Source organism: Capsicum annuum, chromosome 1 (assembly GCF_002878395.1).
Source record: "Capsicum annuum cultivar UCD-10X-F1 chromosome 1, UCD10Xv1.1, whole genome shotgun sequence".
Lineage (NCBI taxonomy): Eukaryota > Viridiplantae > Streptophyta > Magnoliopsida > Solanales > Solanaceae > Capsicum > Capsicum annuum.
Window position 1 is genome coordinate 135,099,587 of NC_061111.1, and position 19,563 is coordinate 135,119,149.

Here is a 19,563-nt window from a genome sequence, read left to right on the forward strand (position 1 = left end):
CTTTGTATAACTTGTCATGTCATCTTTATGGAGCTCTTTAGATGATTGGCTCTGAGAGCCAGCTTGATACACAGTACTTGTTTATATTATTTAGATTAGCCTATTGTCAAAAATAGTCCAGATAAAACCAATAATTTATATTGGAGAAATAAAACCATTTCCAAAGGCTAGCTAAGTGTGTAATTTTATTTGAAATGCTTTCTGTTACTGGTCAGTCTAAACAAAATATGGAGATACACTTGATTTCTTTCATGCATGAAGTCATGTACTGAGTTAAAACTGTTAAAATATCGTTCCCAATCGTAAAGGAGACTCCAATAAATATTGGAATTCACCTCGGATTTCACAGTTTTACTGCATTAAAAGTAAAGAACCAAAAGTAAAGTAGTATTTACGTTATAGTTGATCATTCAGCATCATGGAAACTAGATGTTGAAATTGTCCATGAAAAGAAGGTTCTTCGTGAGTTTTAGTCATATGAAGGACCAGAAATTGAAACAAGCAGCACTGAAGAACTTAAACATCAATGTAGGTGCAATTCTGATCTTCCTTAAAAGGACTTTCAGTGAATTTAGATCAACGTAACACAAATATGCTGTCATATTTCCTTAAGCAAGAGAGGTAAGATTTTTGAAGAGCCTTGTGATTTCCTCTAATCGTGTTACGACTACAGATACAGAAGCACTACCACAGAAGTTCAGCTACATTTCCAGGGGATTTTAGTTTATTCGACTTCCACTTGTAGTTCTTGAGATCTAAAGTCACTTCCACAGAGTGCATGGCTCTGAATGCTCTGGAATTATAACTCAACCAATTTTTGGAGCAAGATAAAACTTAGGATCCCGGAAAAACCTTGTGATTGTCTCAGCTGTTGTGGGTGAAAGGTCAGTAGTTTCCAGAATGTACTCCTTTGATGACTTAGCTATTGCTTCAATCGAACCAATAGTTTGATTAAGCTGAAACAGATCAAAGAAAAGAGGAGTGGCTACAACAATTTGGATAGATAAACGTATGCATTTGATAATGGGCAGTTCTATCATTCTTCAAAGCACATGCTATGAACAAGAAAGGGTAATATCTATCACGGTTCAACAAATCTGATGCAACATAAATGGGAAATACCACATTTGCATCATGGCTGTCAACCCCGGGTATTGATGTAACTACTTGTAGGTAAATCTCCATCGCTTGTACTGATTTTTCCTTCTAACGGCAAGACAAAATGTCTCAGGTTCACAAAAAACATCAGGTGATTAGTCAGAAAAGATTGAGGAGGCTATTCAACCATCTACCTCAGCTTTTATTTTTGCCAATGCATCCTGGCGTTTGCACGCTGCAACAGATATTTTGGAGGTAAAATATATGTATTATTTTGAGTTTCTTTTGTTTAGCTTGAGAGATTTGACATCTTACCCCCACGAGCATGTGCTATCTTCACGATTTTTTCGAAGCCCATCCCCAAGTCTCGCACAGGAACAAATGTTGGCCTTCCAAGTTGCATTCCGTACCTTCAAAAAGATCAAGAGATTCTCCAATTTCTTCAAATAAGCATCAGTTTGACATACAGAATACAGTTGAAGGTGAAGTTAAAATTGTCTCACTTGATATAGGAATATATCAAAGAATCATTCTGTTCCTTTGTAGGAAGGGTGATAACAACGTAGAAGTTTGCAAACTGCTCCTTCAATTTCTGTACTCTACATCAATTCACAATCTTATCAATGTTAAATGAAGTGAAACTGGAGTTTGAGAGATATACAGCATGTTTACTTTCTAAAGAAAGATGCTGTGTCGATGCCACCCCAATTGGTCACAAACATGAAAGCAACCGACAAACCGCCACAGTTAAAGATAAAATCCTGTGAATCAGAAATGTTATTACTTCTATTAGCAAAAGAAAGAACTTATATAAAGACCAAGACAGCTGAAAAGAGTACTTTTACCGGTGCAATTGGCACAATATTTGAACGGAAGGAGTTTTCTTTGAGAAAGCAAGAGATGAAATTGAGAAAGGATGGATGCTGTTCATCCCTCCATGTGCTACTCATCATACAAACCCCACTGCTACCTGCAAGAGTTGACGGCTGATAGTAACGGTAGACATTTACTTTTAAGTGCAGTGCCATTGATTCTTAAACTTAAAAATGGAAATCTCGAACATTGAAGCATCCTAGAAACATTTTTGAGTTTTTATCAACAAAGATGCTGTAAATATTATCCTCAGAGATAAGAACTGCAAAAACCTTGTTTGTCAATCAACATGTGGGTTATGGGAGGATAGATTGTATGCAGACTTTACCCCTACTCATAGACATAGAGAGGCTATTTCCGATAGACCCTTGGTTCAAGTAAAAAGAGTATATGTTAATCATTCAAAGGTAACGATAATGCTTGAGATACAATTAAGGTCACATAATGCTTGAGATATTAATAGCAAAAGAACTTCAATTGCTTTTGAGAATATAAAGAACTTCTTCAAACAAGTATTAGAACACGACAACCCAGAATATACCAAAAATCAAAACTTCTAAATAGGTGACTTATGCCGGTTTATTGACGCATCAAATAATGCCTAAAACACAGTTGTTCTTCTAGAGGCATGGTAGGAACTCAGAAGAACAAACTAGTCACAGAAAGAAAATCTTACAACTCCACATATACGTCAAAATGCATCATGTCTATGCAATGAAAATAACCTTACAAATCTCATTCTAGAGCTAACACTTATAGCTGATCCACCAATTTTCAAACTAAATTTAATCAAAATTTCCAGACACTTAAAATTATATGTCATTTCCGAGATTTTTATAGCAGGAAGTATAAAATTTCATGTTTTGAAATGTATTTTAGATTATTCTAACGGATTGATTAAAAAAACAAAAGTGAAATAAAGTTAATTCTCAGAATTCTACTTCGAATACGTCAGATCATATTCCAAAAATTCAGAATTAAGTGAATCACATACTCATTGCCTTCAAAAATCAACCCGATTGATAGAAAATTCGGAGCTAAGTAAAAAACACAGAATTATTTCCTTCAAAAATCAAACTGATCGACCAAAAAAATACATGAAAATAAAATTAATACTCAGAATTCTACTTGGAATACATGAAATCAAATTCCAAAAATGCAGAGCTAAGTAAATCACAGACTTAGTACTATAAAAAATCGAACAGATTGACCAAAAAAACATGAAAATAATGTCAATAATCCAAATTCTACTTCGATAAGCTAAATCAAATACAAAAAATTCAGAATTAACTGAATCACAGACTTACTGCCTTCACAAAGCAAAATAAACAGAGAACAGAGATTTATAAAAAAAAAAAAATCGCCGTAACACAAATTCAGTTATCATTGTTCAGAAAATCACTTCAAATCATTGTAAAATCAAAATTAAAAAGATGGGCAAAAAAGGAGAAATTGAGAGAATACATGAATTTGTATTTGAAAATGGCGCCGAATTTTTGAATCCTCGACTCATCACTGCTCTTTCCAGATGCGCAAATGAGTAGCTGGTCTATATATAGTTACGAGTGAGTTGGGCTGGGCTGAAATTTGGTCTGGCCCAGACCAATAAAGTGATGGATCAGTTTTTGTGATAGCAATTGCACCCACTAACCAGTTTCCAAATTATTTAACTTGTAGCCGATTGAGAAACTTTTCATGAAAGCTTTGCTATCAATAGAAATTCTATTCTATGACACCGACTAATATGCGATGAACTCATGTAATACACTTTTTATTCTCACTATTTTTGATATTCTATTGTAAATCTACGTATAATTTTTTTAATTTAAACTAATGTTATGCTAAAAAAGTATAAATCAAATTGAGATACCATGAAGATATCATGAGTGAAAAAAAAAATTACAAACAAACTAATTTTAGATAATGAAATAGATCAATGTCATAAGTGAAAAGAGTTTTACATGCTTGAGACATATTTTTTTTACCTTCAATTCCTCAAGTTTGATTTTTAAACAATTAAACTTATAAAAGTTTATATATTTAGCTATGATTTAAATAGCGGCCCTCAAATCAACTATTTGTACACTTGTTCTAGTTTGTTTCTGTTCAAATTTAATTGATAACAAATATGAAGTTTTAAGAAATAAATTTGACGTTTTTTTTTTTTAAAATAATTATTATCCAATCAAAAGATTTTCATTCTTATACACATTTGACATATTGTTTAAAAGCAAAAAAAGACATACTCTTCTTTTTTTTTTTTTTAATAAAATTTATCATCCAATCAAAAGATTTCCATTCTTATTCTTCTCTTCTCACAAAGTAAAGGATAACTCAATACTTTTTCCTTTTACTCTTTCCCTCACAAAATTTAGCATATCAATTAAGCTAAAAGAGTGAAAGTTGTCTTAATGAATGATAAAGTTATTATCACCAATTAAAAAATCACGAAGTTAAGTCATCAATATAATTTTCTAAAAAAAAAATATAAAGTAATCTAGATCCTTATAGTCTGAAGTAATTTATAATGAGAATTTTAGTGAATTTCGTTGGCTAAAAATAAAATCTGAGAGAAAACTATGAGGAAAAAAGAAAAAGAAGTTACACGTGTTTCAACAAGAAGCACAGATTTCATTGAATCGCCAAAACTCAAATTTTATTCATCCCCACATCACAAATCTTGTTTAGATTCTACAAAATTCCATTCTCTCGTATATAACACCCAACACAAATTTCACTACACACAACAACACACTTTGAATGAACTCAAAACAACCTTAGAACACAAGAACAAATTGGAAGAAAAGTAAGCTAAGTTTCCAGTCTGTTTGAAATGCCCACCATTTATTTGAGCAGAACACCTCCATGTGTTACCCTTTTTCCTTCCAAGATTCATTTTTGCCTTTCAAATTCACCTGTTAATTCATTCTTGTATAGTTTCAAACCCAAAAGATTTCATTTCTTGAAACCATGTTCTTCCTTGAGGGAAACCAAGAAACAGCAGACCCTTTTGAAGACACCAAACAAAACACCTCAGAGTTTAAGGAGGCTGCTTAAAAATGATGATGAGAGTGACAGTGGGTCAGGAGATACTGGTAATGATGCTATTAAAGGTACCATTTTGGCTGGCCTTTTGATTGTCGGTGTCGTTGGGGGATTTGGTACTGTGGGGTACATTTACAAGGACCAGATCAATGCTTTCTTGAATCACTTCTCTGTCTTTATTGAAGGTAATCTCAATTACATTTCAATTTGGATTATAAGTAAACTGCATAAGCTTGTAATGTTAGTGGTTATTTAAAGTATATCTAGATAGCTCTAATGGTTGATGCTTTACTCAAAGAGTCAATGGTGAGAAGCATATTCCCTATTTTTGAGTTCGTACCTGAACTATTACCAGCTATTGTTTACATTGGAATTTGGATTCTAGGTAGGCTACATGAACTTGTAATGCTAGTGGTAACATAATATATATACTCCCTCCGTTTCAAATTGATTGTGTGGTTTGACTTGATACAGAGTTTAAGAAAGTAAACAAGACTTTTGAATCTCGTGGTCTAAGTTAAAAATGTGTCGACTATATTGGAATGCCTTATTTTTGTGGTCTTAAACATGCCACGTGGAAATTTGAAACTAAAGAGTTGCCAAAAGGGAAAAAAGAGGCATTCTTTTTTTAACGGACTAAACAAAGAAAGTAAGATAAACAAATTGAAATGGAGGGAGTACTTCGATAGCCCTATTGATGATAATTCAATAAATCAGTAAACTATGCTTCAATCTGAACCAGTTGGCGTGTGCTATATAAGTATACATTCTGCTCTATTCAGGGTTAGCAGTTAAAAGTTAGGGGTATTTAGATTCGTTTGAGCTAATTCTAAAGGAGTTCCATTTTGTAGCTTTCATCTGATCTGTTTAATGTGAAAAGGGTACAGTTGAATTTGTTATGAGGTTAAGGACACGCGGATCAATTTAACTCGTTGATTAGACTTTTAGTCGATGAATATGTAATAAATGAGCTTAACAAGAAATGCAGTAAAATAAGTAAAGGAAACTAGAGCTTAGATGCTTGTTGTTTCAGCTCAGTTCTGAAGAAAGACAAGTGTGGCCGGTTTCAGAATCGGGGATGGAAAACGCCTTGTTTCTTGAGAGCTAAAACTTTTAGTAATAAATGTGAAATAACAGAAAACTTGGAGCACGAGAAAATGAGTTTATTGCTTAGCATTGTCAAAAATCCAACCCCTTACAAGTGAGTTAAAACTACTAGTCACAGGCAACAAAGGTAATACATCAGCAACTAGGAATGCTCCACTCAAGCCCTAAAGTACTATGTCCAATAGAAATGCCTCCACCTGGAAATACTGTAACGCGTGCCAGCTAATATTCCCCTGTAATTTGCAGTATTTCGTACAGATATGTCTGGCTTATCTGGCCTTTTTTGTCCTTTTATTCTGTCTTCGGTCCACGAGTCCTCCTATTCTTCTGACTTCGAGCCATGAGTTCCCGTCTCTTCCCACCGATAATGACCACTCGGTTTACTCGATTGTGAGATAAGAGCAAATACACCGATCAGTCGCTGATCCATTTTCTCAAGCACTGATCTTTTGATGGATGTTCTTCTTGATCCTTTATGCCACATCATCCTCCGACTTCATTTTGATGCCAGGTGTCTCCTTCGTAAGCCGCCACGTGTATAGGCAATTTTCCCCAATACATGATGGCTATGATGTTGTTGCCTATTTGGTGCTGCTAAATCAATGGCAGAAGGCAAATTCGAGGAATAAATGCACAGATTGAATCAAGTGAAGATAGAGCCGTTCTAGTTTGATTAGAATTCTAAAAGATCCCAAACAATATGGAATCTCTTGAGGCGTATCGAACTTAATTGAGCTCAATAATGAAATAAAATAATTTTGAATTGCGCTTGGATACCTAACAGTTAATGTCCGGGCCCTATCCTTAATAGCTTAAATGGTAATTGAGATCTTTGTTTGGTAAATGACCATAAATTTCTAATTAGAAAATGTTAAGCGAAACTACTAATCAATTTGACTTTTGGGTTCATGGCTCTTTTTTGTTGTTATCTCCATCTTACTGGTCGAATGATGCACCAACCATGATTGTAGTTGTCGCCTATACCCAGCACGGTTTCTTGTCTTGGATAAAACAAAACTATGTGCCGAACATCTATTCTTTGCCGCCTCCTTTTTCCCTGCTCCCTCCTCATGTGGAAAAATTGGTTAAATAGCATTTCCAAACTTGTATTACCGCTTGCCAATCTCAAGGTTTCTTTAATAGACCTGTTTGAACTGATTTGTGATCCATGTGGCTCTTTTGGTGCTAGTTTGCTTCCTAATACAATTATCTCACAAAGTTCAGTTTGATGGGCCTTTTAAACAAAATGCGAACCCTGGAAGCCAAATAAATAAAGCATACAATGATTTTCAACAGATTTATCATGTGAGTATATTTTTATGAGTTCATTTTGACTGAGGTTCCTCATGGCAGGTTATGGGCCAGCTGGATATGCTCTTTTTGTTGCAGTTTATGCTGGACTAGAAGTAAGAATTACACTCTGTTTCCTTGGCTTAAAATGTTGCAAGAAGATGCAGCAATGTACTTGTTAAGGTTACAATGTCGTCTAGTGGGAATAGCTCATAGCTTTGCGGACATAAAATGTGGTCTATTTTCCGGTCTGTTCCCATCATACTAGGTTGTGCATGCCTAAGTTTTGTATTTCAGAAGATATTTATAGAGGGAATATAATATGAACTAATATAAAGTAGCAAGAGTTAATGTTCTTATTTTGTCTGAAAGTGCTACATGTTTTTTCAGTCAAGTTTCCTGGGCTTTTGCTTGACCAGCGTTCTAGTTCTTACTCAAAATAGATTAAATGTGCCTAAGTGAGACTTTTAGAGTTTCTGAATGGAACTGACTTTCACTGTTACACTTCTGACATAGATCCTTGCAATACCTGCCATTCCATTGACCATGTCGGCTGGTCTTCTATTTGGCTCTGTCACTGGGACCATCATTGTTTCCATTAGTGGAACGGTAAGCTGATCATTCGTTTCAATAGTCAGGATGATGTACAATGTGTTCTCAATAGTATGCTATGCGCTCAGGTGGCAGCAAGTGTTGCGTTCTTGATTGCCAGATATTTTGCTCGCGAACGTATTCTTAAGTTGGTCGAAGGGAACAAGAAATTTCTTGCAATAGACAAAGCAATTGGAGAAAATGGTTTCAAAGTTGTTACTCTTCTCCGTTTGAGCCCTTTGCTTCCATTTTCTCTTGGGAATTATCTTTATGGACTTACTTCAGTTGAGTTTGTACCATATGTTCTAGGAAGGTGAGTTCATTTTCTATGTTCAGTTCCTACTTCACCTTTAGGCTAATGTTCAGATGTCTAAATTTCTGTGCTTTGGATACAGTTTGAGGTTGAAGCTCATTTTCTAGGATTTGGAAGAATTCAGATTCTTTTCCCCTTCCACAAATTCGCTGGGGCACCTTTGTATTCATCTGAAAATATATCTTAACATATGCGTATAGAAAGGAATACCTCAGTGCTAAGATCTTGCATGAATTGCTTAATTTTGCTACCAGGCCTATCAGTCACTTAGGCTTTTATTTGTTATCAGAGAGATGCTTCTGATGTGGAAGTTCCTAAGTAACAGCTATCATATGATATGTGCTATCTAGTGATACAAATGAGCTATCCATTATGTGATCAATTACAAGTGTCAAAAAAAGAAACCTAAATTGTGGGGAGAAGAACAGTTTTACATGCCTGTTTTCTCTTTTGTATAGTGATATTGAAGTCTTTTAACAGTCTTTCACCGTGGCGGTTGTTTAGCATTAGCAAAGCTGTTGAAGGGTGTAGTAAGAATTCATTTGCAATCTAGATTCTAGAATTGTGAAGTAGCCTCTTCTACAGATTTCTTTCTGTTAGAGTACCGAGATTGTTTGAGTGTATTGTGGTGCTATAGCTATCCAAGAGTCCTAGTATATAATAACTTCAGTTGTGCATCAAATGTACTTTTGCTTTTTGAGGACTTGCTGATTCACTTTTCAGGCATGCTCTTCGTCTTGATAGAATCTTATCTTTTGAATGCAGTTGGCTAGGAATGCTTCCTGGATCATGGGCTTACGTGAGTGCAGGTGCATTTGGCCGCGCAATTATTGTGAGTTTGTCACTTGTTTATCTTGTGCGCTTGTCTGTCTAATCTTTGTCCCTTTTTATAATCGGTCATTATTTCTGTAATTTTATTCCAGTCCTGCAGTAATGACAATTGCATTTTCCTTTAAGAGAAATAGGCAGATGCTATAACAGTTGAAATAGTGTCCTCTTGCCAATTTATCGTTGCTTTTCTGAACTAGTTACAATATTCGCTGCTTGTTGAGTGTTGACTGACCTAATGCACGATGTATTCCCTGTAAAAGACAAAGGATGTTCATGTTTTCATCATGACAAATTAACATTAGTCGAGATTAAGTACCCATCAACTATTCTGATTTGATTCTAATGGACTAAAAAAACAAAAATAGTGTATTGGCCTTGCGAGATCCAAATTCAGACGTATTATTGTGTGCTATTGATTAGCTGTACAGCTATTCATCTGTTGCTAATTTGTTCAAATTGGGATTATCGTAGTTTGCGGCTTTTTCGTCCTTGACTTGAAACATTTAAAGTTTTCATTTGGGAAGTTCTGAACTTATCTCAAGGAATTCAGCAACCCCATCAATGTTCTTGTATTTCTTGATGTTCCAGCAAGAAGGATCTGAAATTAGCCTAGGAGGAGGAAACCAGCTATTGACCCTTGGGGTTGGTTTATTGTTTACAGCACTTGCTGCTGCTTATGTAACGCGGCTCGCCAAGGTAACCTAATCATTTTCAGTTACGCTATGCTCATAGAGGATCTTCTTTGTTCTGATATGCGCATATGTTGGAGCAATACTTTTTCTATCTCCGTCATGAAAGATTTGTACTTTATGATTAATCGGTTGTAACTTGCGCGTTCTTCACCTATGCAGGACGCTGTTAAGGATATTGAGTAGGCAGAGTTACTGTGCCCTAATCAAGTTGAGCTTACATGCCCTTTTATCAACATGCACAACTAAAAAGGACAGCTTCCGCTTTACAAGTACAACTGCCTCGTGTAAACTGAAAAACGTTATATTGTTGATAAAGTCAGATAGGAAAAGTTGAACTGTATCAACTTAATTGTATCATATCCTTGTGTGCAAGCATCGCATTGCTAATGTCTCTCGTTAACTACCTCTGCTGGTGAACTCATGTTAGGGGAAACAGAACACAAAAGTAATAGAAGGATTTTGCGCCCTACTTGAGCTTAATGTTGTAGCACAATGTTGATGCTTATCAATTTTGATTTTATTTGAATTGTATTAATCTGACTCATCTAAAAGTTTAAACTGCTAGAGAATGAACACTCTTTAACACTCCCTAATCATAGGCGGATGCAGTAGCCTACCTATGCAGAGCATAATTTATATGTAAAAATTTACAAAAGTTGTATTAAATAGTATAGATATGAACCCATAATTTTAAGAATATAGTGAGTTCAATGTTTAAGCCCTTAAAAGTTGAATCGATAACACTTAAATTTTGGATCTGCCTTTGTCCCTAGTTATGCTTCAGGCGGAGTGCCTGAATCTTAGGGACATTGCAGTTCTATTCACACATTTTCTTGCTTTGAATTATAATACAGAAAGAACTTGGAGTTCATATCATACTTGCACGTATAATATAAATACTTGGCATGATATGTAGATGTGTTCTTTAATTGTGTCCTTTAATTTGGCTTCAGCTCATATCTGTGTCCTTCAACACATGCATCCTATGTGGTATTTCTCAACATGTAAGATGTGTGCAGGATGGATGTGTTTATTTATTTAATTTTATGATAGTTTAAATGCTTAGTTGTGCATACTCAAAGTTAGCATAGATGCCAGAGGAGATCAAAATAAAGGAATTACGCGTAAATAATTTGTGCGTCTAAAGAAATTAGATTGTGCAAGATACATCATAAGCACTTACTCTTTTCAATTCAATTTGCTTAATACAATCTAATTCGGTATGAAATTTAAAACAAAATCGAGGATTTAAAATTTTTTAATTCTAAACCTATAACATAACATTTGTGTGACTGAATTATCCACTTAGGGCTCGTGGATAATAAACCTATGGGCATAGAACTTTGGACAAGGTGGTAAAAGAGTGATAAAACTATTCTTGTGCATTGTGAAAAGTTGTACTTTAAAGTTAAACATTTCGATAAAGACATCGAAAGGGACGAGAACAATCTTACACTTATGTATAATTGTATTAGTAATTATTTTGTCTTATCCACAACCTATAGAATCTTTATATATGTTTTGTAATTCCTTAGTTGAATAATAATTATTTATTATTGTCTTGACACATAATTTAAAAAGAGAGAATAAATAAGGATAATTTATTAAGGGTATAATATGGACAAACACATAAATTATTCATTAATTTTTTAAACTGATTAAATATTGTGAAACACCTATTTTAATACAGTAGACAAATAAAGAAGAAGAGAGAAAATACTTATTTAACGTCATTTTTCTGGAATAGGTCTTCAAAACTTCCATAAGATCAAGTTGATATTAATTCATGGAAACCACGTTTAATAACTTAATTAGAGTGTATTCCAACAAATTATTCTCTCACGTACGCACCTCATGTTGCAATATATGATGAAAACACCAATTATGGTACATTCCCATGTTGAAAATTTTCAAATTTACATTTTACTTCGTCATCTTAAATTATCAAGAGAAAAACAATTACCATTATTTATAACATTAGCTATACATTCTCTAAATTATTTTTTAAGTTCATTTTTATTTTATGATATTTATTATTTCTTAAGAAAAGTGTGACGTTCATTCTGAATGATAAAAAGTATACACAGGGAGTAAATGATATATCGGAGTTATATATCAAATGATAGGGGTGAAATAAAAAAAAAAAGAACAATCTCATCGCGTCAAAATAGTTATTACATAAAATGTAAAGTTTCATTCTTTAAGTAACAAAACATTTATGATTTAACTATATAGTATCACAAAATTTAATACAATACCATACAAAATTGAAATAGGGTTCGGAGTAAAACTGTTGATGCATGTAACTCCCCGAGTGAGAGCCGACGAGGACGGGTCATGAAAAAGATTGACGTATTTTTAGGTTGATAAGATTCTGAAAGAAGAGTGCACATTATACCTTGGTCGAATCTCATATCCAAATGAGTTGAGAAAGAAAAGTAAGAGATTCTATAAAGCATAACACAAGTTCACATGATACGCACGCTTTTGAGTTCGATGATAGAGGAGATGAGATCTAATTCAACTTGCAAAGATCAAGTAATGAAATTAGTACAAGATAACCAGTCAACTTTGATGGAATGCAAATTTCGGTCAAGTTCTCAATTTAGAAAGTAATATCATTAAATTATCAATGGGAGATATACGTAATTAAATTAGATACAACTATGCAAGAATGCTATCAAAAATACTTAAAAAGATAGCAAAAAGATTAGATTCTCGTAACGTTTAATATATAAGAAATTAATATGAAAATAGGAAAATTTTCCACCGGTGAATATTAAGACAACAATTAAGGTTTGAGATTGCTTCTCTATATCCTATAAATTGGTTAAGATTGTTTTTCAGACCTTATTGCTTGAAAGAATCAAGTTATCATACACTAAAATATAAAAGATAATTTACATTTTCGTATTGCTTAATCTATTACAACATGTTAGTTATCGATATTATCAGGTAGTCAATGAGGTATTAATACTTATAATAGAAGTAATTAGTTTATAAATGATTCCCTTCATTGCGGAAGTTTTAATGCATCAAACTTTCTATAACAAAACTTACAAATGACTTGATTATGAAAAATATTGATAAATTTAAGAAAAAAAAAGAAAAATGTTGATGAATTGCTTTAGTTCTTAATATAAACAAATTAGATATGAGAATTTCAAGTCAAAAGGAGTAGGTACAGTTAATTAATTAGAAGGCTAATCAAATTAAGGGCATGATCCCACATTGAAATAAAACGATAATCCAAGAAATGACATTAATATATGACTTATGAATCCTGTGGAAGATCATCACAACCATATTCACCTTAAAAAACCAGATTAATTTAATTGAATAAATCAACTAAATCTTAAAAATAAATTTGGAAAATCCGATAAGTAATCTACATCAGATACTTTATATATCTTCATATCCATTTAATTTGATGTAGCAACTGAATCTGTTTTTAACAAATACTCAAATAGAGCTGTTACCAGTTTTTGTATTCTTAAAAAATCATTAGTTAATTAGAAAAGGAAAAAAAATAATACAGGAATATGAGCAATTGCCTTGGAGGGTTTAAAATTGATAATATCAGTTATTACGACGAAACAACAAAGCCTGAAATCATATCGACTATTCTAAATTGTACAAATTAAAGATTTTACTGACACAACTAGTGTTCCAAGATATATAAATGTGTTTATTATAGAGAAAAACTAGGTTGAAGCAAGAATGTCCATTTCAATTTCCAGTCGTGTGCCTTTCACTTGGGGTATTTGCAAAATGTTTTTTAATTTTTTCATGTGTGGTTGATCAATTTTTTTGAAAAAGATTTTCTTCAAAAAAAAAAACACAAGTTCCTTAAAGGATGAAAAAAATGACTTTCACAATTGTCCCATATTGATTGTCTCTTCCTCGCCCTACCTTTACCCCCTGCCCCCAACCCTCAACCCTACCATCCTCACACCCCATTACACCCGACCTATCATACTATTTATTTGGATTATATATAAATTTTTTGAAATAATAGCCTAAAATCCCTTAAATCTTTATCTGAAATTTTAATTACACGCTCGAATTTTACGAAGGTCCTATCACCCCCTGCATGTTTAAAAATGAAATTATTTGCTCTCCAAACGCTAAGGCGGGAAAGTGAGTGCATTTCACTCTCTTTGAGAGAGTGAGCACAAAAAAACATATTAAAATTTTATTTTTAATATTTCTTTACATAAATATATATATAATTTTAGTTATTATTTTTCATTATCCAATTTTTTTTCTTCTTCTTCTCTCTCACAAAACAAAAAGCTTCAAGAACTCACCAATGACGTTCAAGACTAATTTCTCATCTTTCTCGTCTTTAATGAGTCTATTTCTATACGTTCCAATTTCATTAATGTGTTCGAGCACAAAATCCACTCAAAATTCATTTATTCAACTTCTAAGAAAAAAAACAGAATTCAACACAAATATAAATTTTTTTTGTAGCAATTATCACCAGAAGAAACTAAAAGAACAATCAAATCTAAAATAAAATTAACAAGAAGGGCAAATGTTGAGATTAAATAAATCCCAACAACCCTTAAAATCTTTATCTTCTTCTTCGCTTCTTTATACAAATACTCCAAACTACACAACAATGCATTCTCCACTAGCGCTGTCTTTCTCAACCCACCTCCTCCAGTCCCTGAATTTCTCACACCAAAAAACTCCACTCTGTTTGTCGTACTCCTAAAATAAATCCGCACCCCCCCACCCCCCCGATCTCACCTCCTATTACTACTCTTCCTCGCTGTCGCCGCCTCCAACGAAGAAAACTCAAAAAACTCCGCATAAATATATCAACATCTTTGGGATTAAACCGAAAAAGTTACAGAGAAAAGGAAAAAACAAAAGAGAAAGGGGAATGGAAAAGGAACGAGAACAAAAGAGAAAAGAGATATATTATTAAAGAACAATAATTATTTTTTTATATAAAAATATAATATTACGTGAAAATTACGTGACATTACTTGACAGATGCGTGTTGATCACTTTTCAATACACATCTCGATATAAGTTTTTAAAAGGATAATAATTTAAGATTTAAACAGTTCAAGGGGTGATAAAACCCTGCAAAATTAAAGTGTATAGTTAAAAAATTCGATAATAGATTGAAATTACATTTAACTATTTTTTCTCTAAATTTTTTAAGTAATATTGTTTACTTACAAATTGAACGCAAGAAACTAAGAGAAACACCAAAATTGCATGTCCCAACTTCAAATCAACACGATTTCATATCTCTAATTTCAAATGGTCGGAACAGTTGTTTTCAAGGGTACTTTATGGTTGTTCATGACAACATCATCATCATCTTTTCATTATTAATATATAGTTTAATATTGGGGTAATGGGAAATGGCACAGTGGCGGAGCCATAGCCAACGAAGGGTGGTCAGATCCATCCTTCGTCGGAATTTTTTTTTCGAGTATATAAGTTAAATATAAATATTTATGATTATACATATGTTGCTGCACATCCTTAACAAGTTAGAGAAGCATAGTCCAGTGGTCAAGAGTGTGCATTTCCGCATCAACAATCCGGGTTTGAACCTTGGTAGGTGCAGCAGTACTTAATTTTCTTTATTTTTTAAACAGTTCTTTGCCCAAGGAAAAATATGAACACCCTTAACCAAAAGTCTGACTCGGCCACTGAAATGACACCAAGAATAATAACGTAATTAACCAATTTTGCAATTCAAGATCGGTACACTACTAAATATTTTATACACTTAACGCAGCAAATTAAATAAAAAAACTTGGTCGCCTTTCATCCCTCAAAAATCTCTCATATAATCAACATAATATTTCCTTAAAACTTCTAGTTGTAAGTAAAATAACCCCCACGCCTTCCACAAGAAAGACGACTTGCTCACACGTGACTCTCTTAGTCTATATAAGAAGAGACTTAGAAAAGAATTAGTATATGCATAGCTGAACCATGGAAAATGCAAGTTTCAATAATAATACAGATGGTGAAGAAGCACCATTTGAATTTAAGAATCTGCTTTCTGAAATGTTCACATCTTTCCCTAATCAAAATCCCAATACCTTTTTTTCTTCTCCTAATTCATCTACTTCAACAAATTCTTCTTCGTCATCACAGAATAATATTATTTCTTTTGGAAATCCAGACTCTAATCATCTAGATCCTCAGGATAATGAATTAGAATATGAGAAGATGTTGATGATGAGCAGCAACATATCTACTTCATCAACAACAGTGGCTAAGAGGATTTGTAGAAGTCCTTTGCAATCTCAAGAACATATTTTGGCTGAAAGGAAACGTAGAGAGAGATTTTCCCATCTTTTTGCTGTCTTGGCCAAGACTATACCTGGCCTCAAGAAGGTATTATTTATCTGTACTTTTCAACATTATTTCTATTAAGTTAATACATGGTTTAATGTATTTGGTTGTGCTACTTTTTTGGTGAATTTAATTTGTTGGAAAATGTAAACTAAATCCACAGTACTAAATAGTTATCTCTTCGCTGTGGTTCTAATATTAATTCAGACAATCCCCTATACCACAAGAACGGAACCTGGAAAAAATACTGCTAGGACCTCTTTCTTTTATTTTCTATCCATAGATTTAATTGTAGTCTGTACCTATAGGTGTACTTATATAGGAGAAATAAGCTAGGGTTAACATTAATTAGTACTAGTAGTGGTATAAAAGTTATGTTTTGTAATTAGGGAAATTAAAGTTACCCAATCTTATAATCTATAAAAAGAATTGGGAGATTAATGGGGCTAGCTGTTTCCTTTATTTTCACCGCTTTGCTACTTCTTTTTTCTTCAATGACATACTAATGAACACAAGATCAATCATAAATGATATATATCCATCCATCATCTCTAATGTACTTTTACTCAATAGGGAATTTGAAATTAAGATATACAGGAAGACTTTTAAAATTTGGGATTTAAAACAAGTTATAGATATTTTAAAGAAAATACTAGTAAATCCAATATAATCTCACAAAGTGGTCGGGTTTGAGGAGGATACACAAAGTGTATGCTTAGAGGTAGAGAGGTTGTTTCGGTAGACGCTTAAGAGAAAATCGTCCAAAGCAATCCAGGAAAAAAAGAAGTAATAGAAGTACAGAAAATAGCAAATAGTAACAAAAACAATACATAGTAACAAGACAGTAGCTACTATATATGAAACAATATAATAGCAGAAATCGAAAGACAAGAAACTACAAGAGCTAACTCCTAGTGTGAACGGATAACAAGAACGACGTACTTCTATCCTATTTCGTGACTTCCACAACCTCCTATTTAAGGTCATGCATGTATGTCCTCAATAAGATGGAATTGTGTCATGTCGTATCTCTTAACCTCTCTCAATATTTTTTCAGTACCTCTCCTAAAAACATTCATAACCAACCTCTCATATATATTTTTTGTGTAATTATAAATCATCTCTCAATAAGAATAAAATGAGTCAAGTCCCGTTTGACCATGAGAACTTTCACTTTATTTTCAGAAAATTATTTCAGTGTAGTGTTTGGCCATAAGAATTTCAAATACAATTTGAAATTGTATTTGGAAAAGTGAAAACAAGTAAAACTTGTTTCACTTTTTTCACTTCAAGTTCTCTCAAAAAGAACTTCAATGTATTTTCATGGCCAAACATAACTCCAACTTTTAACTCCAAACTCTCAAAAATTTTAATTTTCATGTTGAAACGATTACTAAAACTAGTACTTTATTTGCTTGTATACTTAAAAATATACAGATTAATCTCATTCTTTTTGTGACAGTCAAGGAAAGTGCATCACATTAATTTGTATGTTAATATATTTTTTTTTTCCACATAAATCTTCCATATATCCCTATTGGATGGCTAGCTAAACAAAAAGTTGAAGTATGCATGTTTGTGCTACTAATTGATGGATCGATGCAGTTGGACAAAGCTTCAATTCTTGAAGATGCTATAAAGTACATTGGAGAACTTCAAGAACGTGTCAGTACTTTAGAGGAAGCTGCTGGGACGACAAAGACAGGAAATTTGATTGAATCAACTTCCACAGCACAAAAACCACATTCTTTGGCTGCTATTACATCTCACCATGACAATTCTTTTAAGAATGTTGATCATGAATCTAAATATCATGATATGAAGGTTCAAATTCTAGACAAGAATGTACTCATAGGAATCAATTGTAGTAAGCAAATGAGGAATATCTTCTCAATAATTGCTGGAATAATGGAGAAGCTACATCTTACTATTCACCACATTAGAGTTGCCCCATCCAATCATTCTACTGCTCTTCATTATATCTCTATTCTTGCTGAGGTAAATTAATTTCTCCAGCATTCTTTAATTTCTTTTTGTTTACCAATTAACAATATCTTATATAGTATGGCGAAATTCTACACCTGATAGATATATAGACAGACACCTTATGTATATTTTCATACTTATTCGATCAGCTGAAAACTGAGATTTGATACTAGTTGTTGGGCTCAACCAAGCCCACATGGGTTTTCCGGAAAGACCTCACACCATTAAGAGATCATACAACTTATATGTAGCTTCCCAATTTTTCCAGCTACTAATGTAAATGGGACTTTTGTTCGGAGACCCAACATTTTTGAAATATCATGAATCATCTAATGTGTTAATTTGCTCAAGTTTTGTCTAGCATCCAATAAATGAATCTTCTAATACTGATATATGATGACTTCCTTCATTGTTGCAGATTGATGATGTTGATATTACTGTGCAGGATGTTGAAAAGGCATTCGAATTATCTCTCCTAAGCACACCAAACTTGACACAAGACTAAATTTGATACTCTTATTTTTAAATTTAATTATGTTTAAGGTTAATCCAATTAAGACGTCTTTGTTAATGTTAAATGAATCAATCCTTTGATTGAATTCATGTTTGTACTACTCTTTTGAGCCAAGAATCGTTGTTGTATTGACATTTTATTTAGCAATGAATAAAATTCTCATTTGAGCCATTATTTGTTCATCAAGGTTTTGAGACCAATATTATTTGCATGAAATTAATCAATACACGTGATGATTTGGATTTAACTATCAAGATATCAAATCAAACCTCCAGTCTTTTGTATCTCATATATGTTTTTATTCCCTTGGATTTTAACCCAAAAAGACACCTCTACAATTGAATTATATGTACGTAGACTGAAAGGCTAGCTCCTGCGTCGACCCTTAATTCCCACATCTCACATATTGAAAAATATATTCAGTTAGTTTTCTTACATATATGGTCTCAGGATTATAATTAATCCCAGGCTTCTATCTATGTTTTGAAATGTATTCGTATTTGGATCAGTTTAATGACTTTGCTACATTCTATTTTTCAGAAAAGGAAACATGAACTACATTCCGAAAAAAATATACTCATCAAAAGAAAAGAACTAAAAACATCATTTAATTTTCAAACACTCTATAAATTATTTATGTGATTTATCTTTACTAAAATGTGACTAGTACCTTTGTGATGACAACACTAAACACTTCCTAACTCAGGTGCAAAATGCATAAATCCAAAGTTATCATAAATAGAATCCGATCCAAATCCAAACCTACAAACGGTAGATTCACCAAAAACAATTAAAAAACGATAGATTCACCAAAAACAACGAAAACCCTCACCCTTTTGTCCATTTTTCACAAAGCACAATGAATATTATATACATTTTTCGAAATT

General features: G+C 33.0%; 3 protein-coding genes across 7 annotated transcripts; 2 read left to right on the forward strand and 1 right to left on the reverse strand.

Annotated features, from left to right (window-relative positions):
* Positions 1–22: 22 nt before the first annotated feature.
* On the reverse strand, positions 23–3,490 carry LOC107856099 (protein PARTING DANCERS homolog). 4 transcript variants are annotated; one of them, XM_047407448.1, is made up of 8 exons: positions 3,436–3,490; positions 1,944–2,068; positions 1,771–1,859; positions 1,602–1,697; positions 1,414–1,508; positions 1,293–1,333; positions 1,123–1,203; positions 23–956 (listed from the first exon to the last, which is right to left on the reverse strand). In XM_047407448.1, exons 1-8 carry the CDS (start codon positions 3,482–3,484, stop codon positions 807–809), a joined length of 726 nt encoding a protein of 241 aa, XP_047263404.1. In that variant the 5' UTR covers positions 3,485–3,490; the 3' UTR covers positions 23–806. The 4 variants fall into 4 exon arrangements, with proteins under 4 accessions (XP_047263404.1, XP_016556581.2, XP_047263397.1 ...); XM_016701095.2 differs by having other exon boundaries at positions 1,123–1,206; XM_047407441.1 differs by having other exon boundaries at positions 829–1,203.
* Positions 3,491–4,323: 833 nt separating this feature from the next.
* LOC107879659 (TVP38/TMEM64 family membrane protein slr0305) lies at positions 4,324–10,320 on the forward strand. Of its 2 annotated transcripts, XM_047407460.1 has the most exons (7): positions 4,324–5,201; positions 7,477–7,529; positions 7,930–8,022; positions 8,094–8,317; positions 9,083–9,149; positions 9,737–9,844; positions 10,000–10,320. In XM_047407460.1, the coding sequence occupies exons 1-7, from the start codon at positions 4,805–4,807 to the stop codon at positions 10,021–10,023; spliced, it is 966 nt and encodes a 321-aa protein (XP_047263416.1). In that variant the 5' UTR covers positions 4,324–4,804; the 3' UTR covers positions 10,024–10,320. The 2 variants fall into 2 exon arrangements, with proteins under 2 accessions (XP_047263416.1, XP_047263427.1); XM_047407471.1 differs by lacking the exon at positions 10,000–10,320 and having other exon boundaries at positions 4,608–5,201; positions 9,620–9,751.
* Positions 10,321–15,810: 5,490 nt separating this feature from the next.
* On the forward strand, positions 15,811–18,847 carry LOC107858270 (transcription factor bHLH18-like). Its single transcript, XM_016702953.2, has 3 exons — positions 15,811–16,218; positions 17,782–18,174; positions 18,581–18,847. The coding sequence occupies exons 1-3, from the start codon at positions 15,811–15,813 to the stop codon at positions 18,665–18,667; spliced, it is 888 nt and encodes a 295-aa protein (XP_016558439.2). The 3' UTR covers positions 18,668–18,847.
* The last annotated feature ends 716 nt before the right edge of the window (positions 18,848–19,563 follow it).

Coding starts and splice junctions, on each gene's coding strand:
- LOC107858270 (XM_016702953.2), top strand. CDS start 15,811: ATGGAAAATGCAAGTTTCAATAATAATACAGATGGTGAAGAAGCACCA. Junction 16,219..17,781: donor CTATACCTGGCCTCAAGAAG/GTATTATTTATC, acceptor GGATCGATGCAG/TTGGACAAAGCTTCAATTCT. Junction 18,175..18,580: donor ATATCTCTATTCTTGCTGAG/GTAAATTAATTT, acceptor TCATTGTTGCAG/ATTGATGATGTTGATATTAC.
- LOC107879659 (XM_047407460.1), top strand. CDS start 4,805: ATGCCCACCATTTATTTGAGCAGAACACCTCCATGTGTTACCCTTTTT. Junction 7,530..7,929: donor CAGTTTATGCTGGACTAGAA/GTAAGAATTACA, acceptor CTTCTGACATAG/ATCCTTGCAATACCTGCCAT. Junction 8,023..8,093: donor TTGTTTCCATTAGTGGAACG/GTAAGCTGATCA, acceptor CTATGCGCTCAG/GTGGCAGCAAGTGTTGCGTT.
- LOC107856099 (XM_047407438.1), bottom strand. CDS start 3,484: ATGAGTCGAGGATTCAAAAATTCGGCGCCATTTTCAAATACAAATTCA. Junction 1,698..1,770: donor ACAGCATCTTTCTTTAGAAA/GTAAACATGCTG, acceptor GAATTGATGTAG/AGTACAGAAATTGAAGGAGC. Junction 1,207..1,292: donor TGGCAAAAATAAAAGCTGAG/GTAGATGGTTGA, acceptor TCTTGCCGTTAG/AAGGAAAAATCAGTACAAGC.